Source organism: Capricornis sumatraensis, chromosome 2 (assembly GCF_032405125.1).
Source record: "Capricornis sumatraensis isolate serow.1 chromosome 2, serow.2, whole genome shotgun sequence".
Lineage (NCBI taxonomy): Eukaryota > Metazoa > Chordata > Mammalia > Artiodactyla > Bovidae > Capricornis > Capricornis sumatraensis.
Genome location: NC_091070.1, coordinates 154,641,200 through 154,654,574, shown reverse-complemented (window position 1 = coordinate 154,654,574; position 13,375 = coordinate 154,641,200). Strand labels below are relative to the sequence as shown.

The 13,375-nt window shown below is 41.6% G+C and overlaps 1 protein-coding gene across 1 annotated transcript; it reads left to right on the top strand.

The window, feature by feature from the left end:
* The first annotated feature begins 3,136 nt into the window (after window positions 1-3,136).
* LRRC8B (leucine rich repeat containing 8 VRAC subunit B) lies at window positions 3,137-13,154 on the top strand. The gene is made up of 2 exons (XM_068965779.1): window positions 3,137-5,278; window positions 12,614-13,154. Exons 1-2 carry the CDS (start codon window positions 3,137-3,139, stop codon window positions 12,884-12,886), a joined length of 2,415 nt encoding a protein of 804 aa, XP_068821880.1. The 3' UTR covers window positions 12,887-13,154.
* Window positions 13,155-13,375: the final 221 nt, after the last annotated feature.

Below are 13,375 nucleotides of genomic sequence, written 5' to 3'. Positions count from 1 at the left end.
TCAGAGAAGTTCAGTCTTATTTCTGAGCTGTGTAAGTTATTAACTTGTAACTATATTTAATGAATTAGTAGGCTGAATTTTAAGAGCACTGAATCTCATTTGGATAGATGTGCGATAAAGTGCAGAAATTATATGATTTGACAGGCCATCTGATGAATGCAAATAAGACCAACTGAATGAGCAAAATCAGAGTATGTAGACTGCCTGGAAAAAGCTGTGTTCACCCAATTGTTGTAGCTATGGCACTTTAAAATATGTTATTAGTAACATGTAAATTTCTGTAGAAACATCTCTATAAATTAAGGGAGGTCAGAGGCCATATGTGATCTGGTCTGTGGATGGGGTCTTATATAAGTAGCTTTGCCAGAATGTCCTCCAGTGTGAAAAGTAAACTGAGCTATGAAAATCCACTTGCCATGTCTTATGATGGAGAGGGTCTCTAAAGACAGTATCTCCAATTTTGTTTGAATTATCACAGCTATTTCAAGATACCTATACTTTTTCTTAGAATGAAGACAATCACAGAGATGGTGTGTCTAAGAAATTTCAAAAGGTGTAGGCCTCCTGATTGAAGTACAGTCAACTTACTGGATTCATTTTTTTTCATTATAGTAAGTATTAACATTTAAAGTATATTGTTTTGGCCAATGTTGACTTGTATTCTTTGTTGAATAAATATTTGCTCTCTGTCAAATACCCTTATTGTTAAAGCTGTTTCTGTTTATATTATTCTATAGTTTATTGTATAGCTTTAATGAATTTAACTCTGAGGATCTTTGAGAGGACAAATAAAGCTATAAACTTTGAGCTGGCAAAGCCCTTAGAGATGATCTCTTTCACTTTCTTTATCCATTACAAGAAATGCCTTCACAACATCCCTGACAGATGGTCATCTTATTTAGCTCAGTCCTGGTAGGGAGAAGGGCCTAAACTCTTTCAGGGAACTATTTCTGTGGATGTCCCAGTACAAATTAAAATATCACTTTCTAAAATGTGCACCCTCTTAGTTCTGCCTCTGGAAGAAATCTACTTATTCTTTAATCCAAGAGGTAGTCCTTCAAAAAGGTAAGGATGAATTCTTAGATTCCCCTAGTCATCTTTTATCTCAGCTGAATATCATCAATTTCCTGTGTTCCTCCAAGGGAAATGGTTCATAGACAAGTAGCTCCTGATTATTTCAGTGTCCAATTAGTCTTTAACCTGTGACTCAATGTTGGGTTCCAGGTGTGATCTTACCAGGCAGGCACAGAAGGACTGTTACCCCTTTATCTGAGTTCGTGAATTAATATGGCCACAGATTACAGTCATATTATAGCTATATGGAGCATAAATATAGCTATATGTTGCATAATAGCTATGACACAGTTAGCTTAAAGCGTGCATTCATGTCGACTAAAATCCTTAGGTATTTTTCCCATGTTGACCCAGCAGTGTCTGCCATCCTTCCCTCCCATCATATTTATGGTATTTTGGGGTCCAAGTCCAGGCTTTCTATCTGTTGCCTATAATCCTCTTGTTTTGGGTTTTTGTCATGTCTTGACACAGTTATAATTAACTGCAGTGGAGTGAGGCAGAAAGGGAGGAGCTGAGAGTTAGAAAGGGATCCAGTAAACCAGAGTAAAGGAGGGAAGCCCTGGAGAGTTATTTAATCAAGTCATGGGTCCTAAGAGGAAGTAAAATCCATATAGTATGATGTTGCCTAGAAAGGATGCAGGTGGAAACTCGTGCTGCAGGCAAGTAGTTAAAATCAGAGGCCCTGGGATGCCCTAGCAAGGGGGAAGAGCATGAAGGCATAGGGACAGAGTCAGATAGCCCGTTATATATTAAGGCTGACCAGCAAAAGAAAAGACACTTATTCATAGGTACCAGAGCCTCTGTTATGGGATTTTAGGGTTCAAGGCAGGATACCAGTCCCTCAGAGGAGGACTAATGAGAGCAAAAAGTTTTTCTTGGTGATGCTATCAGGACTAGGGTATCTAGAGAAACTCAGACCCAGGGAAGACGGTAAGATTTTAGACTCAAAAAAGTGCAAGAGAAGTCCTTGGATGAAGGTTGTAGCTGGACCCCTAGCAAGGATGACCATACTACTGTGATTCTTTTTAACCAGAATTGTTAATAGATCCACATATTTCCTTTTATCTGTCTTTACTCTGTGCCATCATATAGGTGGTCTGGATTTTGCCAGTTAGCAATTTTTAAACAGTTGGTCTGTGTAAGGCTGAACACCATGTAAGTCATTTCTGTAAGGAGTATTCTCTGAATACTTTTCAATATGAAAATGAAAAACCCACCTTGTTGTTTCTGAAGGCAAAAATAATAGCATATGCCCTTAGTCATTTGTACTATTAGTACTTTGCTGTCAAAACACTAAATACAAGAGAGTCCCCATAGTAGGGTGTTGTAACTAGGGCTTTCTTCCCCATCCTTTTTTTTAAGCCATTACCATTATGTGTCAGCTTTTAAGTATTCTAAGTTGTGTGTGAATTTAAGTTACAAAGTTAGAGCTTAGGGGAAAAGGAGATAATATATTAAATCATAATTTTTCTGAACATAGATAGGATTGGTAGATCCTGCTAATCCTAAGGGATAATTATATAAAGTAGTGCTCGCTCAAAGGAAGTTCCTGTAGTGGTTGAAACACAGCTCCTGGACTGTAACCGATGCTCCAGCCTTGGAAGTGGGATGTGAAATAGACCTTATTTGGACCATTTAGAAGGCAGAACACGTGGTTGTTAGAAATCAGTAGCACAGGAACAGATTTTCCTAATGTTGACTGAAGAAAATTCAGTTTCTGGTTTTTAATAGATTAGCATGAAGTGGAGATGCAGGAGGAAGGTAGATAGTTGCTTCATGTTCTACCCCAAATACCTTTGCAGAGATCCAGTCTGGTGGTCACCAAATAGTCTCTCATCTAAGGGACTTTATAGTTCTCAGTTGGCATAGCCTAAGGTTTCGAATGAAGCCAGGAGACTTTGGTACTTTTTGATCATCACCCCTGCCTGCCAGGTTTCGCCCCTGAGCTAAATCCTACTTGGATATGTACAGACATTAGAGTTTAAGCTTACTTGGGGTACTTGCTTCAGTGGTTTTTCTTTTATCTTCCTCTTCCAGTTTCTGCCCTCCTACAAGGGAAGCCATGATCACACTAACAGAGCTAAAATGTCTCGCAGACGCCCAGTCGTGTTACCACATCCTGAAGCCATGGTGGGACGTCTTTTGGTATTATATCACCCTGATCATGCTGCTGGTGGCCGTGCTGGCTGGAGCCCTCCAGCTGACACAGAGCAGGGTTCTGTGCTGTCTTCCTTGTAAGGTGGAATTTGACAATCACTGCGCCGTGCCTTGGGACATCCTGAAAGCCAGCGTGAACGCATCCTCCAATGCCGGGATGCCACTTCCGCTGCCCCTCAGAATCCAGAACGACCTTCACCGACAGCAGTACTCCTACATTGACGCCGTCTGTTACGAAAAGCAGCTCCACTGGTTCGCCAAGTTCTTCCCTTACTTGGTGCTCTTGCACACGCTCATTTTTGCAGCCTGCAGCAACTTCTGGCTTCACTACCCCAGCACCAGTTCCAGGCTCGAGCATTTTGTGGCCATCCTGCACAAGTGCTTCGATTCTCCGTGGACCACACGCGCCCTGTCAGAGACAGTGGCTGAGCAGTCAGTGAGGCCCCTGACCCTCTCCAAATCCAAGGTTCTGCTCTCATCCTCAGGGTGCTCAGCCGGCGACGTGGATTCCAACAAGCAGTCATTGCCCTACCCACAGCCTGGCTTAGAGTCAGCTGGCATAGAAAGCCCTACCTCTAGCGTCCTGGACAAGAAGGAGGGCGAACAGGCCAAAGCCATCTTTGAAAAAGTGAAAAGGTTCCGCCTGCACGTGGAGCAGAAGGACATCATCTATAGAGTGTACCTGAAGCAGATCATAGTCAAAGTCATATTGTTTGTCCTCATCATAACTTACGTTCCGTATTTTTTAACCTACATCACTCTGGAAATTGACTGTGCAGTGGATGTGCAGGCTTTTACTGGATACAAGCGCTACCAGTGTGTGTACTCCTTGGCAGAAATATTCAAGGTCCTGGCTTCGTTTTATGTCATTTTGGTTATACTTTACGGTCTCACCTCGTCTTACAGCTTGTGGTGGATGCTGCGGAGCTCTCTGAAGCAATATTCCTTTGAGGCACTGAGAGAAAAAAGCAACTACAGCGACATTCCAGATGTCAAGAACGACTTCGCCTTTATCCTCCATCTGGCTGATCAATATGACCCGCTTTACTCCAAACGCTTCTCCATATTCCTGTCAGAGGTCAGTGAGAACAAACTGAAACAGATTAACCTCAACAATGAATGGACGGTCGAGAAGCTAAAAAGCAAGCTTGTGAAAAATGCCCAGGACAAGGTAGAACTGCACCTTTTCATGCTAAACGGTCTTCCCGACAATGTCTTCGAGCTGACAGAAATCGAAGTGCTAAGCCTGGAGCTGATCCCTGAGGTCAAGCTCCCCTCTGCGATCTCGCAGCTGGTCAGCCTCAAGGAGCTCCACGTGTACCACTCGTCCCTGGTGGTCGACCACCCTGCCCTGGCCTTTCTAGAGGAGAATTTAAAAATCCTCCGCCTGAAATTTACTGAAATGGGGAAAATCCCGCGCTGGGTGTTTCACCTGAAGAATCTCAAGGAGCTTTACCTGTCGGGCTGTGTGCTGCCTGAGCAGGTAAGCACCATGCAGCTGGAGGGCTTTCAGGATCTGAAAAACCTGAGGACCCTCTACTTGAAGAGCAGCCTCTCCCGGATCCCACAAGTTATCACGGACCTCCTGCCTTCGCTGCAGAAGTTGTCCCTCGATAACGAGGGGAGCAAGCTGGTTGTATTGAACAATCTGAAAAAGATGGTCAATCTGAAAAGCCTGGAGCTGATCAGCTGCGACCTGGAACGTATTCCACACTCCATTTTCAGTCTGAACAATTTGCATGAGTTAGACCTCAGAGAAAATAACCTTAAAACTGTGGAAGAGATCATTAGCTTTCAGCACCTCCAGAATCTTTCCTGCTTAAAGTTGTGGCACAATAACATTGCTTATATTCCAGCCCAGATCGGGGCATTGTCTAATCTAGAGCAGCTCTCTTTGGACCATAATAACATTGAGAACCTGCCCCTGCAGCTTTTCCTATGCACCAAACTACATTATTTGGATCTAAGCTATAACCACCTGACCTTCATTCCAGAAGAAATCCAGTATCTGAGTAATTTGCAGTACTTTGCTGTGACCAATAACAACGTAAGTAGATCCATTCTTCCCCTTTTTTGGCCAGTCATTTGAGCATCTGCTGTTGCAGTGTGTGATGTCACTAAAGATAATGGACTTTAAGTCATGCTAAGCATCTTGAGCTTGGCCTGACTACCACTTATTAAACATGTGACTGTGGACGAATTATCAAAACACTGAGAGTCAGTTTTTAATGTAATTTACAAGTCGTCATGGAGATTTTATGAAAAAAGTATATATAAGCATTTGGCACAGTTTCTGGCACGTAGTAGGTACTCAAATATTCTCTTTATCCTCTTTCCCTGTTTTTTAACATAAACATCACAAAAGTTATGGCAGAGCTTACTTTCGTTTCAGAGAAGGCTTAAGTACAATATTTATAAAGTTTCATAAAATTTTCCAGCTTTCCAAGTCTGACAGAGGACAACTTCTTGTAAAAAATTCTGGGACTGTGAATTATTCATAAGTTCTTTCTGTGATGCGGTAAGAAAGACTTGAAATCTCCATGCACGTCTAGAAAGACAATTCAGAATGAAAGGCCTGGTTCTATAATGCAGCACTAGGGCTTCTTAGAAGCTTTTTCCAGCATCCATGCTTTAAAAATGAACCATAATTTGCAACAGTAAAGCCAAATTAAGGAGAACTTAACTTAGCTGAAACAAGAAAAAACAGAATAAATGAGTAGTTTCCTAGGTTAAAATGTAAAGAAGGAAGAAAAAGACAAAAATCATGTCGGCTGAAAGGGCAAGAGAGTGATGGTAATATCCATATGGGAAGAAGAAAAAACCTGTCAGAAATCAGGTCTGCCAAAAGATTAAAATGATTCCCCTTTAGTTAAAATGGGAACTCCTTTGTTCTACCCCACCCAAAAAGATATTATCTCCTAGACTTTTTTATTTATTTATTTTTAATTGAAAGATAATTGCTTTACAATATTAATTTGATTTCTGCCATACATCAACATGAATTAGCCATAGATGTACTCCTAGACTTTTTAATAGTTTATATTTCATGCTAAATATATCTGTGAGCATGGAGTTGGCCAGTAAACGTATTGATCACCAGACAGTGTTTTTAGAAACCATAGCTTGTTGGACAAATACCAGAGCTGGGGAAAGAACAGAATTTATGCTGACTTTTAGAACTCTGTGGCTTCACTATATGTAGAAGGATAGAACCCATTATAAGATTATGAGGTTTTAAAACTCCTTTAAAAGTTAGCAATGTACCTTAGAATTACCTGGAAGGCTTGTTGAAACACAGATTTCATGGCTCCACTCCCAGGGTTTTTCATTCAGCAAGTAGGTCTGGTTTAGGATCCAGGAGTGTATAGCGCTGAAAATCTCAGGTGAAGCTGATGCTCCTGGTCTAATGACCACACTTTGAAAACTACAGGTCTAGAGATTTAGCATTAGTGTTGCTTAATTATAAAGTTGACTAATATTAGCATTTTGGTCACAGTTTTCCCATTGTTAAACCTGTACTAAAAAATATGAATAATTATTTTGAAAGGTACTGGTTTCACCAAGTTGTTGTCCGATTAAATCACTCCATGGAGTTTTGAAAGTCATAGCTGATTAAATTGTCATCTAACCATAATTATCTAAGTGTATAAGCAAGTTAATGATTTTCTCTAGTTTAATGTCATGAAACTGTGAGATTGTTGGTACTGTTGACACTAAGTTTATTGACTTCTTTTGTGGCTGACAGGGAGACTCGGTGTTAGTATCAGACATATTTTGTCTTGACGAAGGAAAGGGTACTTGGTAGCATATGAAAATCCTTATGCTTAAGATAGTTTATGGCCCAAGAACAATACTCTCTTGGGTTGTGTTGTCTCAGAAGTCATAACAGCAGTTGTGAGCATCCTCAGAACCGTTGCGATGACTGCAAATCTTGGACTGGGTGAGAAACAGTCTTCTCAGAACTGTGAAGAGACTTACCTACTAAGGATGTGGTGAAATTGGAAGACAGCAGCCAGAGAGATGAAAGGTTCCTCTCTGGTGGGACAGTGTAGCCTAGTGATAGGAAGCACTGGGAAGGGAAGGGAAAGAGAATAGTCCTCACTATTGGTCTTCAAATATTTGGAAGCCCTACTTAGGAAGGAAAGCCTGTTGGGAGTTGTTGGTGTTAGAGCTCAGACAAGCAAGAGAAGTCTTCTCATCTTTCCCAAGAAAGCTGTCCAGAGACTGAATGAACATCTGAGAAGGGAGAAGTGATTTTCTTAATAAAACTGTCCAGGTATCAATTGTCAGCTGCTTGGTGGGAATATTGGTAAAGGGAACTGAGGATTCATGTGTTATATAGGAATTTTAACTAACTTGAAGGTTTCTTCTTGAAACCTTAAGGTTCTCATGACTCTATAAGGTAGACCAAAATATTTATAAAACTTAGAAAACAAAACATCAAACCTGCAGCGTAAATATTTAGATATGCTTATACTCAGAAATGTGAGCTGATTCCTCTCTCTGGAGTGGAGGTTGGTAAAGATTGCAGAAAGAACACTTTTTTAAAGACTTGGGCAGTGTGTCACGTTCATAGGCAACAAATGCTAACCCTGGGGTTTATTGAAAAGATGTCATGTGTCTCATTGCTGAAAAGGCTACACAATCAGGCTTGGGAAACAGGGACAAAGTTAGATAGCAAGAGAAAAGCAGCCAAAATCATAGTACAAAAGTAAAATTAAGATGTACCCTGACACTGACCATATCAGCACTGAGCACTCAGCATTTTCAGTGCTGCCCTGAAAATGATGCTGCTGTTGCTGTGGCCCTTGCTCTCCCGCAAAATCAGTTCTTCATGGTTTCTGCCTTATGCCCTGAGCCCCACATCTAAGCAACTGGTAGAGCCTGTGAATGCTCACAGGCTTCCCGTGTGGCTCAGTGGTGAAGCATCCGCCTGCCGGTGCAGAAGATGCAGGAGACTGGTTTTATTCCTGAGTCAGGAAGATCCCTTAGAGAAGGGAATGGTAACCCACTCCAGTATTCTTGTCTGGAGAATCCCATGGACAAAGGAGCCTGGCAGGCTGTGGTCCATGGGGTAGTGCAGACTCAGACACGGCCGAGCAAACGCACACGCTCATGCTCATGAATGCTCACACTCGAGCTGCAAGAGATCTGGAGCAGAAGAATCTGGCGTTGTCAGTCCTCTTGTGGGAAGTGGGCGCTGCTTCCCACCAAGAGCCCCAGGAAGGTGAGGTAGAGAATTCTCCAGACACTGCAGATGCTGGGCAGCCCCCAGATGACAGACATTCACTGAGAGGACACTCCAGACTTTACTCCACAGGATAGTGATAGGTCTTCTCACGAAAACCATGAAACAGACTTTAGCACGCTTCTGCGGCAGGATTCCTCAGAGCCTTTATCATATGAACATGCATTGTGCTTCTCCAAGAGGAGGATAGGGTGTGCAACATTTGGCACATGTATTTGAGCAAGACATTCTTTTTTATGGTAACTTCTTGAGAGGAGTGTTCTGAGAACACTAATTGGGGAAATGTGGAAGGATAGAAGTCATGCCCAGAAGATTGTCACTGGCATGCCCAGGTGTAATAAGCGATGAGAGCCTTTAGACAGGGGGTCCGAATGGAGACTGCCTTGAATTCTGCCAGGCTAGTTCAAGTTTGAGTCATTGGGTGGTAACTAAGGTGAGGCTTGAGCCTGACAGTGCTAGGTAACCCAAATTGGTGCCTCCAAGGAGGCGCTGGTTGTGGCATACTCAAGGGTTGGAAGAGGACAGTCAAGAAACAGAACCCCATGGCAAGTTTTAATCAGTTATGATTTAGAAGTAGGAATATAGATTAAAATGAGACTCATGTATGAAAGGAATACTATGGATCATTGGTCCTGAGGTCAGCAAAGTACAGCCTCAGAGCCAAATCTACTCACAGCCTGACCTAAGAATGGTTTTTAAATTTTTAAGTGATTGGGGAAAGAAAATCAAATAATAATACTTCCTCATATTTGAAAATTACAGGAAATCCAAATTTTAGTGTCCATAAATAAATTCCATTGTTCTCCCTAGTGGGCCTATATTAGCAAAAAAATTATAATTGTTATATTTTTCATTATATCACTTAGAAACATATGAAAATTTTTTCTTTTATTATTATAATTACCTACATAGTATTTTCCGTTTTGACATTTGGCCTGCAGAACCTTCAAGACATTTACTATCCTGCTCCTTTTTTTTTTTAAGATTTTTTTTTTTTTTTTGATGTGGACCATTTTAAAGTCTTTATTGAATTTGTTACAATATTGCTTCTATTTTTTTGTTTTGGGTTTTTGAGATCTTAGTTCCCAGAAACATATGGGGTCTTAGCTCCCCTGCATTGAAAGGTGAAGTCTAAACCACTCCCCAGGGAGGTCCCTCTTGCTCCTTTTGAGAAAATCTTTGCCAACCTATGTTCTAAAACACTGCCCTCACTTTATATATATTGATACTGAAACTGAGGCTTAGAGCAGTTTGCCTGGGGTCCAAAGTTTCCCAGTGATGGATCTGGGCCGGAAGCTCTCTTCAGCTCCTCCTCCAGTGCTCTTTCTCCTGCAGCTCAGATGCATCTGTCCAAATGATGCTCCGCGGGAAGCAGCGGTGTGTGCGGGTGATGGGGCAGGAAGAGGCAACCTCCAGCTCTCTCCAGTGCCAAAGTGTAGTTGGATTATGACGGGGTTGGATGTGACCAAGAAGCACAGGAAGGGAGGAGGATTTAATGACTTTGCTCAAATCTTAAAAATGACTCCAACCTATACCTCGGTCTTCCAGTTTCTCTTTCTGCATTTAAATGAATTTTATTAACTCACAGACGTTTAGCCCAAAGGTGAATAGTGTAGAAATCCCCTCTAAAGATCATTTATGTGGCAATGTTCCATGTTGGTTTTTGACATTATCGCTTAAATGTGGAAATACTCAGCTTTGTCTCTTGAAATGATTGGGCTTTATGGATTTAGGTTGGCATGTTCTGAAATAGCATGTGTCAATGGCCAGAAAAATAGGAAAGCTGACATTGAGAAGAATTCTGAAGTGAGGTCCCAGCCTCTGGGAAACAGTAAAATATTTAATTGTCAGTGTCAGCCATGAATATAGGAAGAGAACCATCCTGCCTTGGATGTTCTGAGGGCTTCAGTACATTTGGCTGAGACAGACACTTAGCGCTCAGGAAGCGTGCATTGTCCACAGCCTTTCACTCACTTTCTCAACAGTGACACTACTGAGGGGCCAACCCCAGAGGCTCACTCATTGCCTGGTGAAATCCCTCACCTGTACTAGGGGCTGAGAAGAAGCTAAAATCACAAATTCAGAGATTTGAAAGAAGATGAGTTAGACATGGTAGTGCTGATAGCCAGAGAGGACAATGGCTTAGGGTCTTCACCCAATAAAAAAAGTCAGTACAATTAAGCAAGATACGCGCTGGAGTCTGGAAGCTTGACTTAAGAAGAGAGATTGGGATTCTTTGATGCAGCCCTGGTGAAGGCACTCTTCTTCGCAGCAGCCACTGTAGGCTAATGATCTCCATAACTGTTTAATACTTCTCTTGCCCAGCAGACCAGTGCTTGTCAAAGGTGGGCAGTTTTACCCTGCAGAAGACATCTGTCTGGAGACATGTTTCATTGTCACAACTAGAGAGGGCAGTGGCACTGGCATCCAGTCAGGGATGCTGCTGAATGCACAGGGCACCCACACACAAAGAATTATCCCACCCCAAATGTCCGCAATGCCAAGGTGGAGAGACCCTGCATGGGTCTTAAAGACCCATCTGTCTTGCTCAGCATTTTATCCCCAGCACCTGGTTGGGAGCCTGGCACAAAACAAGGCTCTCAGCAGGCATCCACTGAATACAGGTGAGACAAGTCTGCCCTCCTTTAAGCCTGTTTGCCTAAGTCATTCCTTTTATGCCAGCAGGCACTCTCAACCCTGAGCATATTCATTGCACAGGACTGATCATTCCCTCTACTTGTATGTCACTGACCCTATTTTTGAGCTGCAGATAATGTCTGATCAGAATGAGGTTACGTTTTTTTCTCTCATTTTTCTGCCATATCTATGCCAAAATTGACATCTCTGTGGTTTCGTATCTACCTTCTTAAGGAATGAAAAAGGGTAGCTATTTTCCTTTGCTTATACCACCTAGTATTTTGATGTAGAATGATGAGCTGTATTGCATGATAGTCTTAGAAGCAGTGATCATTAGATTTATTTTCAAGGATATCCAGTACTGAATGTATGTATGAGTGATAGAGGAGGGGGCAGATTCCAACATAATAAGCCTTTTAATGCAGTCTGACCATCTTTTACACTGTATAGGGAATGTTTATCTTTTTAAAGAGATATTTCTGGAAGGCTCTGGAAGTTCCTGCAGAGAACTGGCTCAGTGGGGTTGTACTAGGTCATCAGAGGAGGAAGTTGAACTCCCCCTTTCTAACAAAGCAACTTTTTGAACTAGGGAGCCTGCATTGTTTCATAGTTGCAGAGTTGCCTGGTCCAGGCCTGTATAAATTTGTGAAGCATTAGAGGGTGGTGTATGTGCAGTCCAGCTTGGCCTGGAGCAAACTTGCAGTTCAGTGGCAGGATGAGAGCTGAGCACATTGAGTATGCTAACCCTTTCTCTAGGTGTATTTCCCCAATAAGCCCATTTCATATACACACTGTGGCTCCCTTAGAAACTCACATGCAACCTTCTCACCAGATAGAGGAGCAATTCAGTTGAGCATTTCTAGGCATTGACCTAGTCACAGGCTATTTATCATATTCCAAATGATTTCTCTGTTTCATATGACTTAAAACTCAGGAGCAGGTAGAAAAAGAGTTAATACTCATGAGTGTGCATGTAGAGGAGAATGAAACGTATGTGTTTATACGATCGCATCTTCTTGTCTCTGCTTCTGTCAGCGTTTTTTTAAACCAGAAGGAAGTTTTCAGTCTATAACTGTGAAACCCTAAGAAATAGCCTCGTGTCTTGTTTTTGAGGGTACAGCTCATTACCTCACACAGTAAACTCTTTTTGAGGACTGTTGAGATTGATTGGCTTCTCCTGAGTTACTGGTTTGTAAATGAATATGTAACTGATAGGTTTCCTTTGAGAGTTGAGAATTGCTTTGCTAGAGCTAATCTGTTGCCCACCCATATACAGCAGGGGTTTTGAAGTTCTTGGTGGCCTCAGTCCTGATTTCAGAACATCCTTATTTTTCCTGTAAGTTTCCCATCTACTTCAAATGTATCATCAATGTTATATGTACCTGTTTAAAATGTCTGGAAATGTTTTGGGGGAAAGGTAGGGGTATAAATAAATACTTGTAGTATAATAGGCCCTCAAAAACCAGTTTTACTGGCTTCTTTTTTTTCCCTTTCCAGATTGAGATGCTTCCAGATGGGCTGTTTCAGTGCAAAAAGCTGCAGTGTTTACTCTTGGGGAAAAATAGCCTGATGAGCTTGTCACCTCACGTGGGTGAGCTGTCGAACCTTACTCATCTGGAGCTCATCGGTAATTACCTGGAAACACTTCCTCCTGAACTGGAAGGGTGTCAGTCCCTAAAACGGAGCTGTCTGATTGTCGAGGAGAATTTGCTCAATACTCTTCCTCCCCCTGTAACAGAACGTTTGCAAACATGCCTGGATAAATGTTGACCTAAAGAGAGAATAATTTTTAAAAGTACATTCCAGGGCTTTAAATGAGAACTAAAATTTCCTAAGTTATAAAGATGAACAATGGATAATTATCACTAACTATAACCAAATGTCTTATTATAATAAGGCAACTCAGTGTCTAAATTAAACAGGTAAAAATTATTAACACTGAAACAAAGTTTTGTGAATAATTGATCTTTAACTTATGGAGATATGAGAAGTGTACATGTGGAGGGTAGAATGGGGCCATGAAATTATTGAATCTCTACACTGCAGTTTTTATCTTTTGAAGATGAGATATAACTTACTTGCATACTTGTTTTAACTGACTTCCTGTTTTGATATTTATCACCTAGGCTATAAACTCATCAACATAAATTCCCTTGAGGTACACTCAGCACTGTCTTTGATTTATGTTCTTAAATACTTTTAGGCAGGATGCATTGCGCTTGGCAGAGTTCCTCCTTGGCTTAATTTTTACTTCCTGCC

Bases quoted from the DNA above. Each gene is read 5' to 3' on its own strand.
- LRRC8B (XM_068965779.1), top strand. From the start codon at position 3,137: ATGATCACACTAACAGAGCTAAAATGTCTCGCAGACGCCCAGTCGTGT. The intron at 5,279-12,613 runs GTAAGTAGATCC...TTCCCTTTCCAG, and splicing joins TTGCTGTGACCAATAACAAC to ATTGAGATGCTTCCAGATGG.